The 13,299-nt window shown below is 38.3% G+C and overlaps 1 protein-coding gene and 1 long non-coding RNA gene across 2 annotated transcripts; both read left to right on the top strand.

The window, feature by feature from the left end:
* The first annotated feature begins 6,995 nt into the window (after positions 1 to 6,995).
* On the top strand, positions 6,996 to 9,539 carry LOC136254573 (uncharacterized). Its single transcript, XM_066047321.1, has 4 exons — positions 6,996 to 7,068; positions 7,453 to 7,553; positions 7,605 to 7,944; positions 8,493 to 9,539. The coding sequence occupies exons 1-4, from the start codon at positions 7,008 to 7,010 to the stop codon at positions 8,666 to 8,668; spliced, it is 678 nt and encodes a 225-aa protein (XP_065903393.1). The 5' UTR covers positions 6,996 to 7,007; the 3' UTR covers positions 8,669 to 9,539.
* Positions 9,540 to 10,543: 1,004 nt separating this feature from the next.
* Positions 10,544 to 11,317, top strand: LOC136254574 (uncharacterized). Its single transcript, XR_010700558.1, has 2 exons — positions 10,544 to 10,603; positions 10,671 to 11,317. It is a non-coding gene; the product is annotated as an uncharacterized lncRNA (long non-coding RNA).
* The last annotated feature ends 1,982 nt before the right edge of the window (positions 11,318 to 13,299 follow it).

Below are 13,299 nucleotides of genomic sequence, written 5' to 3'. Positions count from 1 at the left end.
AATTAATGTCAGGCTATGGAGGTATTCTGGATTGCAGAGGTGAAAAGGTTTCACTACATCAAGACACACGATAGTGTGTCGTGCAGCCCAAGAAACCGTGAGTATATTAACAGGAAGAAAGAAAACGCAATTTTCACACCTATGTAGCTCTGTGATTCCTTATCCGATTGGAACCAAATTTGCTAGAGACGTGCCGCCCAGATAGGGGAGTCTGCATACCAAATTTGAAGAAAATCGCTCCAGCCATTTCCGAGATACGAGCGAACAAAATTTCGTTTTAATTTTCGTTTTTTTCTTCTTCATTTCGCACAGTTCGCAAAATTCGCCATAAAGCACGAATGCGTGCTCGGATTGGGCTGAAATTGACACACGTAAAGAACTCATTAAGGCGGATCTCTGTACCAACTTTGGTAGGAATCCGATGAACATTCACGGAGTTATGACCGATTATTTGCGTAAAATAAGGTCAAAGGTCTGTCACGCCTACAGGGTAAACCCCTTGGAGGAATCAGTTGAAATTGATATGTAGATGGAACAACCATCGTAGGAGTGCCTTTTTGTGGTTTGAAAGGAATCGGGATAAAGACCATGGAGATATGATACAAAACCCAACCTGTGTCAAAATTACGCGATCGATTTTTATGAATAAAAAAACTATTAGTTTTCGTGTCTACCAGGCAAACCGCTTAGAGCAACGAGCTGAAAATCAGTATATAGCTGGAATAATCATCATAGAAAGTTCTTGCAATAGTACAGAAGAATCGGATTACAAATCACTGAGTTATGATTTGAAAGGCAACTACGTGCAGCAAATGCGAGATCGAGATACTCTAATAGAACAGTCACCCTAATAAAGCATTCAGCTGCATGTATAATTTATTCAGTTATATTACATTGCAAGTTATTCTGTAGGGAATTCAGCTACAAACAAGTCACCCTGTAGTCAGATCAGCTAGAAGAAGGTACCTAATAGAGAGTTCAGCTACAAAGAAGCCATCATGTAGAGAAATAAATCACCCTGTAGAGAATTCAGCTACAAACAAATTGCCCTGTAGAGAGATCAGCTAGAAGAAGTTACCTTGTAGAGAGTTCAGTTACAAAGAAACAATCATGCAAAGAGTTTAGCTACAAACAAATCACCCAGTAGAAGTTCCGCTATGAACAGATCACACTGTAGAGAGTTCAGTTAGAAACAAGTCATCCTGTAGAGAGATCAGCTAGAAGTAGTTACCTTGTAGAGAGTTCAGTTACGAAGAAACAATCATGCGAAGAGTTTAGCTGCAAACAAATCACCCAGTAGAAAGTTCCGCTATGAACAGATCACACTGTAGAGAGTTCAGTTACAAACAAGTCATCCTGTAGATAGATCAGCTAGAAGAAGTCACTTTGTAGAGAGTTCAGCTACAAAGAAACCACCATGTAAGAGAGTTCAGCTGCAAACAAATCACCTGTAGAGAGTTCAGCTAGGAACAAGTCACCCTGTACAGAGATCAGCTAGAAAGAAGTCATCCTGTAGAGAGTTCAGCTAGAAGAAGTTACATTGTAGAGAGTTCAGTTACAAAGAAACTACCATGTAGAGAGTTCAGCTGCAAACAAATCGCCCTGTAGAGAATTCAGCTACAAACAAATCACCCTGTAGAAAGATCAGCTAGAAGAAGTTACCTTGTAGAGAGTTCAGCTACAAACAAATCACCCTGTAGAGAGTTCAGCTAGAAACAAGTCACACTGTAAAGAGATCAGCTAGAAACAAGTCACCTGTAGAGAGTTCAGCTAGAAGAAGTTATATTGTAGAGAGTTCAGCTACAAAGAAACTACCATGTAGAGAGTTCAGCTGCAAACAAATTGCCCTGTAGAGACAAACAAATCACCCTGTAGAAAGATCAGCTAGAACAAGTTACCTTGTAGAGAATTTAGCAACAAACAAATCACCCTATAGAGGGTTCAGCTAGAAACAAGTCACCCTGTAGAGAGTTCAACAAGAAGAAGTTACATTGTAGAGAGTTCAGCTGCAAAGAAACTACCATGTAGAGAGTTCAGCAGCAAACAAATTGCCCTGTAGAGAATTCAGCTACAGACAAATCACGTTGTAGAAAGATCAGCTAGAACTAGTTACCTTGTAGAGAGTTCAGCTACAAACAAATCACCCTGTAGAGAGTTCAGCTAGAAACAAGTCACCCTGTAGAGAGTTCAGCTAGAAGAAGTTACATTGTAGAGAGTTCAGCTACAAAGAAACTACCATGTAGAGAGTTCAGCTGCAAACAAATTGCCCTGTAGAGACAAACAAATCACCCTGTAGAAATATCAGCTAGAAGAAGTTACCTTGTAGAGAGTTCAGCTACAAACAAATCACCCTGTAGAGGGTTCAACTACAAACAAGTCACCCTGTAGAGAGTTCAGCTAGAAGAAGTTATATTGTAGAGAATTCAGCTACAAAGAAACTACCATGTAGAGAGTTCAGCTGCAAACAAATTGCCCTGTAGAGACAAACAAATCACCCTGTAGAAAGATCAGCTAGAAGAAGTTACCTTGTAGAGAGTTCAGCTACAAACAAATCACCCTGTAGAGGGTTCAACTACAAACAAGTCACCCTGTAGAGAGTTCAGCCAGAAGAAGTTACATTGTAGAGAATTCAGCTACAAACAAATCACCCTGTAGAGAGTTCAGCTAGAAACAAGTTACACTGTAGAGAGATCAGTTAGAAACAAGTCACCCTGTAGAGAGTTCAGCTAGAAGAAGTCACATTGTAGAGAGTTCAGCTACAAAGAAACTACCATGTAGAGAGTTCAGCTGCAAACAAATTTCCCTGTAGAGAATTCAGCTACAGACAAATCACCTTGTAGAAAGATCAGCTAGAAGAAGTTACCTTGTAGAGAGTTCAGCTACAAACAAATCACCCTGTAGAGAGTTCAGCTAGGAACAAGTCACCCTGTAGAGAGATCAGCCAGAAACAAGCCACCCATAGAGAGTTCAGCTAGAAGAAGTTACATTGTAGCAGTTTAGCTGCTAACAAATCGCCCTGTAGAGAATTCAGCTACAAACAAATCACCCTGTAGAAAGATCAGCCAGAAGAAGTCACCTTGTAGAGAGTTCAGCTATAAAAAATCACCCTGTAGAGAGTTCAGCTACAAACAAGTCATCCGGTAGAGAGATCAGCTAGAAGGATCACCTTGCAGAGAGGTTAGCTACAAAGAAATCACCCTGCTTCATCTTTTCTTCTTCCTGTAGTAAAGAAAAAATGACAAGTTAGAAAGCCCTAAAGCCGCCGGCTTTGGCCGGCTTTGGGGTATACAAATACAAAAAGAAGTGAAATCTAATCCAAAACAGCCAAGCTGTAAAAAAAGAGTGCGGCCCTGAGAAAGGCTATGGTGAAAAAAGATGTGAAATCCAAGGTGGCGGCCAAGAAATGGCTGTGATGGTAGGTTAATGGTAAAAATTTTAATAACGACAATTCAGGTGAATTTTGTGCCAAGACCAAGCGGCACCAAATTCACCTGAATTGTTGTTATTAAAAGTTTTACCATTAACCTACCATCACAGCCATTTCTTGGCCGCCACCTTGGATTTCACATCTTTTTTCACCATAGCCTTTCTCAGGGCCGCACTCTTTTTTTACAGCTTGGTTGTTTTGGATTAGATTGCTATTATCTTGTAGAATACAGTGGCTGTTGCACTAGGATGGGTACTTATTATACAGTAGGCTGCATCAATAATTTAAAGGGCATGTTCTCAAGATGTTTGTAGTGAGCTACCAATAAGGGGTGTGGTTGATATAATTGATTACTGAGCAATATAGTTTATATTTGATCAAAGGGTGTTTCAACCACTTTATTATTATTGGCCTTGTTCAATCATGAAGGACACAGCTATAATATTGTACAGCCGATCTCTATACTTAGCAATTGCAACTCAAGATAGTGAATCATGAGGTTTTATCTAGTTATAGCAATGCATACACTTCATTGATTTTTGTGGTATCTAAATGTGATACAGAAAATTTATACCTTGATATACTTGTCGAAAAAGATGACAATCAACTAGGGCTGAGGAATTATGGAATTTTGCTACCTTCATGATTGTCAGATGCAACATATCACGATTGCATGTGATAACAATCACGATGTTACAGTACAGCTCAGCTACAAGGTAACGTCTGGATGCGTTTGAAACGCGTTCGAAACGAGTTCGAGACGCAAGCAAACAGCATGGATTCTTGCGGTAAGGTTGCACAGCGCTATTTCTCAAAGGGACACGCCCCCCTCGGACGTGTGCGAGACACGTCTGGGACGCGAATGGACTTTACCTTGTAGCTGAGCTGTACTGCATAACTTCACATGTGTAATTTAAGTATATCGTGCAAAACAATAATCAATAATGTACTTTAACAAAACAAGTTTGCTACTAATCAGTATGATTAAAGCCATAGTCAATACAAAACACAACATTACACTGTAAATACAAATGGGTAGAAATTTTATAATGAACTGTCTCATAGTGTAGGCTTGCTTTCCAGTTTGACAACAACATGTGCCACTGTTTTTAACTTTATCAGCACATTTTCATGTGATGTCACAATATCACGATTATTCTAAATCACATATCAACATCACGATGTTCAGAAACAATCACGATTAAGCCCATAATCAATTTAATCTCCCAGCCCTACAGTCAACATGATATTACTGCAAGGTGTACAGTGCAGATAATCTTCTGAACCCTAAAAGACACATGCCACTGGTCAGTCAGCTTTTGTGACATAAAATGGTGGCTGTGTGGAGTGTCATTAGCCTCTAGCCTTGCAACTGGTTGGGCTGGTAAGCAGCCCAAATTGGAGTTTGCCAACTTTAAGTTCAGTGCTTGGCCATCAGTAACATTGTGTTGTATTTTAAGCTATGTCTAACTTTAGTAAACTAAAGCAGTACACTTGTATGCACAGTTTATGTTAAAGAGTTTGTTTGATTAATGATGAATTTATACTCTTTTTACGTAGCAAAATGTTATCTTGTTTCCTCCATATTATTTATAGATGACTGGGAGTGTGATCAGTATCGTTGGATTAACAACAAAGTTGCAAAACTTCCAGCAAAAGATCCATTTTTAAGAAAGACATATTTTGTTTCTGATTCGCCTAAGGGCCCTTGTTCTGATTTCCAAAAGCATGCTTATGAATTACTACCATTCAATGGTTTAGTACTATTTCACTACCTTGGAGATGAGAAATCGTTTGTTCCATTTTCCCATTGCAATAAGAAGAAAAATACAAACCAAGTATTCGTACGTACCTGCCCCTCAACTATTGAAAAGATAAAGATTGATTGCAAGACAGCAACTGCAAAACAAGTGTATCGGAAAAGCGTTGTGACTGATCACGCACTCTCTCACCAACCAGTATTTGAGCCTAAACACTACCAGCAAGTAGAAAACCTTCGGAACAAAATTTTAAGCCAACAAAAGATATCTCGTGACTCATTGTATAATGTTCATGCAATGGCAATTGATTTACCTGAGTTTGTGCACAAGATAGAAACTCATCCAGATTTGCTGTGTATTTGTTGTCATAAAGAAGTCATGGAAGAATTCGATCGGGTTCTTACCCTTGAATCTGTGTCTCCGCAGCTATTGTCATATGACACTACTTTTAATTTAGGTGATTTTTATGTCTCTGTTTTGACTTTTCGGCACACACTGTTTGTTGAGTGCCCAGTGGTACCTGCAGCCTTTTTAATTCATGAGCGCGAATATCACGAAACGTTCTTTAAACAATGTACTCTGCTTGTACCAACTTTACAGAAGACAAGAAAGCCAATAGTAACTGATGATGAGAAGGGAATCGTTGCATCAATACAGAAGGTATTACCTAACCTAAAATGGCTGAGATGCTGGAATCACTTGTTGAGAGATGTAAGAAGATGGTTGCAAAAACGTGGTGCCCCCTCTGAAGATGTTGATGTGTATATCAGTGGCTTAAGAAAGCTGTTTCACAAACCTTCTTTAAGTGAATACCAAGCAGAGTTAAATAAGATGATGCAGACATGGAGTGCTCCATATGCTGAGTATTACAATACATATATCAATGCAGATGTTATGTCTGTTGGAAGATGGGAATTGGAACAGGTTGGATTGTATAATCCTTATAGTGGCGTAACAAATAACCAGTCTGAAGGGTTGAATCATGTCCTTCAATCCCTGGAAGGTTGGCATGACCTACCACTTGATTGCCTAATGCTTTCATTCTATTACTTGTAAGGGTACTATTTGTCAGAAATCTCACGTGGACAAAATGGCCTTGGAACTTTCCATGTTCATGCCATGCAAGCTTTAAAAATTGTTTTGGATCATTACCCATATTGCCTGTTAAAGTTTTACAAGCCTGAAGAAATAGTTGCTAGACTAAAAGGTGAAATCAGAGAAACAAATGAAGAACAAGATATCGAAAACAACCATGAATTGCCAAATGCCTTATCTCAGGAAGCCAGAGCTAGAAAACTTATTGAAGATGGCGAAATAGTTCATAATGCACAGTTGAAGGTATTTACAGTTTCAGATTCATTAGGTCACCATTATGTGGTTACGTTACATCCAAAGGAGTCTTGCACTTGTCCTGCAAAAAAGGGTTGCTATCATATCATTGCAGCCAAAATGAGCATTGGCATGGCATTAGAACCAAAGGAAACAACCCGTGTAACCCTAACTCAGTTACGTAAGAATGCTTGTATTAGTAGGAAGGGAAAAAATCAGGTAGTAAAAGACCCAGAGAAGGTAATTATACAGTGATTGCTGCACCTGATGCAAAGATGAAGCCAGGAACCAATGGAAACAAAGGTCTCATTCCTTGTTGCATATATTGGTATTATTTTACCTTGTAAATTTTTGCTATATATAGATGATAAAAAGGATGCTACCAAACCCAATTCATCTAAGAAGTTGAAGTGCGAAGAAGGTATTTAGTTTAGTTGTGTATTTTCATCATTGGGTATGCATATTTCTGACATAGATGGGCTGGCTGCCACATGGACTGTGATTCACAAACGACTGTTGGATGTACAGAGGACCTTGCTCAGCATGATAAAGGTATTTACAAATTTGTACAAGTGTGCTTTCCCAAGATATGTGCAACCATAAGAAAAAAGCACTACTATATGTGACTGGGCCTGCGATAATAGGGCATGTGGGCACATGATTTTTGCCTACAGTTTCAAACTTTCACCGTGCATAACTTTTTGTACCATTATGCTATGGCAATGCAAACTTCAGCTCTTAGTAAGCATTTAATTGGCAGTATGATGCAAGTTACAGGATGCAAATATTCTGTTTCAGTTCTGAGATATGACCTGTAGAGGGATGGGGTGTAGTTTGTGTCCACATGCCCTATTTTCGCAGGCCAGGTCACATATACCAAAACACAGGCACATATTTATTTACTCTTTAATTATCCATGTGTGTACTTATGTGCAGGATCGATGCTTGACTTACTACGACTTTATGAAGAAATAAATCCATTCCATAAAATCGATTATTCAATGGATGGTGTTTATATGGAATTGGAGGATGAGAAGGTAAGATTTACTTGGTAAGGTTGACCACTACCATTCACTTGTGTCTTTCAGAGGAAGCCAGGAGAAGTCCTAATGTATTTGAGTCTAGATGTTCATACATGGATGCAAATTAGAAACCAGTGTGGTAGACCAGAGCTAAGAAGGATTGGGAATTATGTTTTAGGTACTTCAGCAGATCGCCATGATTTTGATAAGTTTAGAGATTCAGAGTTTTACAAACAAAGGCCACTGTTGAAAACTGAACTTTTGGCACGTTTTATGAAAGAGAAATGTATTACTGCTTCATGTTGCAATAAGTACGGCATTGAATTTGTGTTGAATTTCCCCAGCACAGAATTTGATAACTTATGTGAGTGGACGAGGAATCTTTTGGGTATCAGTCACAGATCAGGTGAGTGTGTGTAGCTGTTTGACAAAAGGGATGTACTTGAGCTGACCACTTAATCAATTTAATGATATCTGCATTGGTTTACAGTGAAACCCCTCTTAACAAAGTCTCTGAATTAAGGACACAATAGAGGGACGGAGATTTTGGTCCCAACAAGTCTGGTCCATACAATTTTACCTCTGAAAGAGGAATACCTCTACATTACAGCAAATAATGCCCAAAAATCTTTGTCCCAACAAGGCCTAAAACAAAATGCTATATTCTGAATAAGAATAATAGCATGAACCCACACTGTCAAGAGGAATCTAAATAGAGTAGAAATCTGATCACCATGTTCTAACAAATTAAGCAGAAATAGAAAAGCATTGAGATATAGTAAGCAGCAAATGGGGTGCTAGCATAGATTTGTTTATGTCTCACCATTACAATGTGGCACTAATGCACCAAAAGCTACTACCGTGCAACCAACAATAACTATTAATTTTATTTACTGGTTTTATGTTCAATATAATCATTATGATAATAATCAATATGTGTGCTCCAACATGTAGATCATCATGTGTACAGTGAGGAAGACTCACCACACAGTGGACCACTCTTATTGGGCAACAATCCGTCAAGTCTAGTTGGAACTGTCAATGAAGCTTCCAAAAACCTGTGTAAAAGTATTCGACTTGGCAAAAAAAAGCAGCGTCTTCCTACAAAAAAAAACAGACTCCTGCTGTAGACTTGGACACATACAGAGAACTGCCCAAAGATGAAGGCATTCATTCTTGGATTGATGAGTTGCACTTGATGGATGTGGACAAAACTGTGGTAATGTCAGGCAATTGGATTAATGCTGCAATCATCAATGCCAGTCAATATATATTGAACAAGCAGTTTGAAGCAAAATTTCAAGATGTAGGCTATGCAATGACAATGAATTATTCTATTGTTGAAAGTGGTTTCATTCAAATTATACATGATAGCAGCAGAAATCATTGGGTGACAATTAGTAACCTTGATAGTAGTCAGCCGGAAAATGTGTTGGTGTTTGATAGCATGTTTTGTCATGGCAGTCCATCAATGAAAGCACAAGTGGCCTGTTTACTGCACACCAGTAAATCAGAATTTACTCTGAGCTTTGTTAATGTTCACAAACAGACTGGATGTAATGATTGTGGTTTATTCAGCATTGCATATGCGGTGGCTCTGTGTTTGGGTGAAAACCCTGGCACACTAGTATTTGACCAATCTGAAATGCGCAACCATCTCGTATCTTGTATTGAGCAACAATGTTTCTCTATGTTTCCAATCAGAGGGAAAAGAAGGAAAAACCTGAAAGTTAAAAAGACTGAACGAGTGAGTGTTTACTGCCTTTGTAGAATGCCTGACATGCCACATCAACCTCCAATGATATGCTGTTCAAAGTGTTCAGAATGGTACCATGGGGATGTATGCATTTCTCCTGTTCCTGAAAGTGCATGGGAAAAGAACACACGTTGGAGTTGTCCCAGCTGTGTTGAAGTTAGTTAGTGCATGTTTACTGACTGTATTTTAGTTTACCATTTATTTGCTGTAGTTTTACTTTTGACGTTATTATTATTATTTTTATTATTTACCTATACTGTACAACTTCAGAAATGAAGAAAAATGTACAGACAAATCACAAAAAAATAATAATAATTCAATACAATAAGTAAATTATAATTTAATTATAGATTTAAATACTTGAAGTGAATTAGAGTCTTTAGCTAGGTTAGGTAAATCATTCCAAAGTGAAATTGTTGCTGGAAAAAATGAGGACTGATATGAGGTCTTTGATGCTTGCAATGATAGGAGGTTAAAAGGATGATAATTTCTTGTACTGGAATATGTTGCAAAGTTAGTATACAAATCAAATGGGATATCAATTTCATTGTGGATAATTTTGTACATCATGGATAATCTTAATTTTAATCGTCTGCTTTCAAGTGATTCCCAGTCCAGCTGGTCCATAAGGTTAGTTACGCTAACAGTAGGGTCACGTGTGTATGTATTGGTCACAAACCGGGCTGCTCTTCGTTGTATCTGCTCTAACCGGGATATTAAGGTAGACTGCCAGGGTGCCCACACTGTTGCAGCATATTCGAGTTGGGAACGAATAAATACGGTGTATGCTAATTTCTTAGCATGGATTGAGGCACATGAGATATTACGTTTGAGAAATCCCAATGTTTTGTTGGCTTTAGCTGTTATGTAGTTGACATGCATGTTCCATTTTAGGTCTGATTGGATGATGACACCTAAGTACTTGCAACTGTCAACTTGGGACAAGGGAGAGTTATCCATGTAATAGGTTCTTGAGATAGTATAAAGCTTACTTAGGGTTACACTCATGCTGTGACATTTATCTACGTTGAGTTTCATTTGCCATATCGAGGTGGGGACTATTCTACGGAACGGAACGGAACGGAATGATGGACTAAACTGCGGAACGGAATGCTTTCTCAGATTGAAGCTTGCAGCTTACCATTGCTGTACAAGTTATCAGTGGCACTTCCAGCAGGTAATCAAACGTACCCCAAGAAAGATAAAACGAATTTAAGGATCGATTGTGGGTTCTTGTTGGCTGTCATTAGTAACGAAGTACTAATTGTGGGAATAGCTGACTCAGTGTGTTCATCTTCGGATATATCAAGTAGGGAACTTAATGCATGACTTTTTTTTACTAGTATGTGAGTTATTTTTTACTTACTTGACTTTAGAATGTACAGTCTGAGGCCCAGCCTTTCTAATCGGCATAAATCAGTATGTGTATAGCTACACTACAAAGGAAACAAGTATGGTGACAAGCTGAATCAACTCAGTCTAAGCAGAATCTAAAGGAATTTTGTGCAGTGTGTGAGGAGCAAACATTCAGATACCTCAAGGAGGCTATATTGTGTGAACATCAATGATTCATTAACAGAGTAGTGGACTATTGTCAGATATCTCAGCCTGAGTACTGAGTTGAATTCTGGATGGGGTCTATTTTACAGAATGGAATGCTTTCTGAATCAACTTGCAGCTTGGCTAGCTGCTATCATTGCTGAAATTGCATTATATCAGTGGAACCTCCAGGAAAAATGGAATAGGATAATTATAAAACATTAATTAAGTGATCGTTTAGGTAATCATGACTTTATTCAGTCTAATAAACAGAATATATGGTTGATTGAGTGAGGTATCACTTTCAGAATGTTCAGACGACCAGTGATGAGATGCATGGATTCATCGAATTTTTGTTGTGGTTGGAGGCATTAAATATCCAAAAGCAAACTGACTGTATAATATTAATATTAATTCACTTTCTTTATATTTTCTCAATTTTGAGCCTGTATACAAATAATTGAATTTTCCTTGTCAATAGAAATCCTAGAATAAGATGGGAGAGAAACTTATCTTTGTTTACCTATACTGTACAACCAAGAGTTCGTAATACTGATTTGTATGGGGGAGAGTGTCTAACTCTCAGTATGGCCTGTACAAACACCCTGCGTAAAGTTCACCTTTCATCAAATCAACACCTTTACTGGGGGATAGAAAACTGTTGATTAGTGTTGCTGAAGAAGGTAAAGCCTTTGTTCTGAAATAAGGCCGAGGTGTTACTTTAAGCAGGGTGTTTGGTAAATGCGTTCAAGTTAGACACTATTATGAACTCTTGGTACAACTTCAAAGGAAAATGAAGAAAACATACAGATGAATCAATAAAATCACTACAGTAAGGTGAATTACAGACTAGTGAGATCTTGGTTAATTAATGACAGTGGTTGGAGATTAAGTGTGGTAGCTTCTTGTTCTTGAATATGTTGCTAAGTGGAAGTACAAATCAAAATGGGATATCAATTTCATTATGAAAAATTTGTATACATAAATAATCTAGCATTACTATTTCATTTGTCCTCCACTTAAACATGCTACAACAGTACTAGTGTCAGTACATTGGCAGTGAGTCTACCTTGAAATCTCAACTCTAGAGTAGATCCAACACAGGACAGCCCGCACTGTAACAAATACATGTGATCCCATCGTAATTTCATGGACCAGCTGGACTGGGAATCACTTGAAAATAGACGAACAAATTTAACCTGTTTTGTTTGAAGTGAAGCATGTGAAATGTTACACTTAAGAAATCCTAGGATTCTTAGGTGGCATGTAATTAATGTGAGTGTTCCATTTCAGGTCTGACTAGATACATTGAAATTACACACACATCCTGGTCCAAATCACGTTTGCCTGGTAGCTACGGGCATGGTTTCACATGCGGCTTATAATAGAGATTTGGCTGATCTTGGAGTTTTGGCATTTAGCCTGATTCAAGGCTAGCAATCAGACACATCCTTGAATTGTGCAACAGATAAAATCAGCTCACTATTGAATACGGCATTAGTCCATTGCACCAGCTGTTAATATATAAATAACTCCATGCATACACTTCAATGATGTTTACAGAATATACCCTCCTTGCGGTCTGCCAAAATATTTGCTCCTCACACACTGCACAAAATTCTTCAAGTTTTAATTCAGCTGGCTCTTTCCTGTTACCAGTATCTTCCTGCTTGCTTTATTTATACACTGACTTATGACTTGAAAGACCGGCCCAGACTGTTTTCTAAAGTCTAAATAAGTAAAACAGCTCACATAAAGTTCCCTTCCGTATGGATGAACATCACTGATACAGCTCATCCCACAATAATACTTCGTTACTAATGACAACCAACAAAAACCCACAATCGATCCGTTAATTCTTTTTATCTTATGTTTAATCACCCACTGGAGATGCCACTGCTAACTTATAAGGGAAGTTTCAGCAATGGTAAGTTGCAAGCTTCAATTTGAGAAAGCGTTCCGTTCCGTGGTTTAGTCCATCATTCCGTTCCGTTCCGTTCCGTTCCGTTCCGTAGAATAGTCCCCACCCCATATCGAGGCCCATTCCATAAAGGAGTTAATGTCGCTTTGGAGTAAAATAGCATCTTCTGTACATTTAATTTGTCTGTATAATATGCAGTCATCAGCAAATAGTTAACTGTATACACTGTCTGTTGCTTATTTTGGCTACTCCAAGATGTTGCTGTTATTAACATTTTTTTCAAGTTGCTGTTAATTACTAATTATTGTATTTTTAACTGGCATCAACCTATTTGCATTGGTCACAATCGTTTCAGACATGCATACATTATAAGTATATGTGGGCGTACGCTTCACTACAGTAACTGTGCGGTGTCTTGATATAGCTGTGCGCATGATGCATGCAGTGGCTGAGAGAAAATGACTATAGGTTGTTGGTGATATTGTTGTAGTTTATTAGCTAAAAAGTTATTATAGCTTTGCAGACCTATACGCGTATATAGCATA

The sequence above is a fragment of the Dysidea avara genome, chromosome 4 (genome assembly GCF_963678975.1).
Source record: "Dysidea avara chromosome 4, odDysAvar1.4, whole genome shotgun sequence".
NCBI classification, from domain to species: Eukaryota; Metazoa; Porifera; class Demospongiae; order Dictyoceratida; family Dysideidae; genus Dysidea; species Dysidea avara.
Note: the sequence above shows the minus strand (reverse complement) of the source record. Positions and strands in the feature narration are given on the sequence as shown.

Excerpts from the sequence above, each read along its gene's own strand:
- LOC136254573 (XM_066047321.1), top strand. The coding sequence starts at position 7,008 with ATGGACTGTGATTCACAAACGACTGTTGGATGTACAGAGGACCTTGCT. Across the intron at positions 7,554-7,604 it reads TGGAATTGGAGGATGAGAAG|AGGAAGCCAGGAGAAGTCCT; the intron begins GTAAGATTTACT and ends TGTGTCTTTCAG. Across the intron at positions 7,945-8,492 it reads GGGTATCAGTCACAGATCAG|ATCATCATGTGTACAGTGAG; the intron begins GTGAGTGTGTGT and ends TCCAACATGTAG.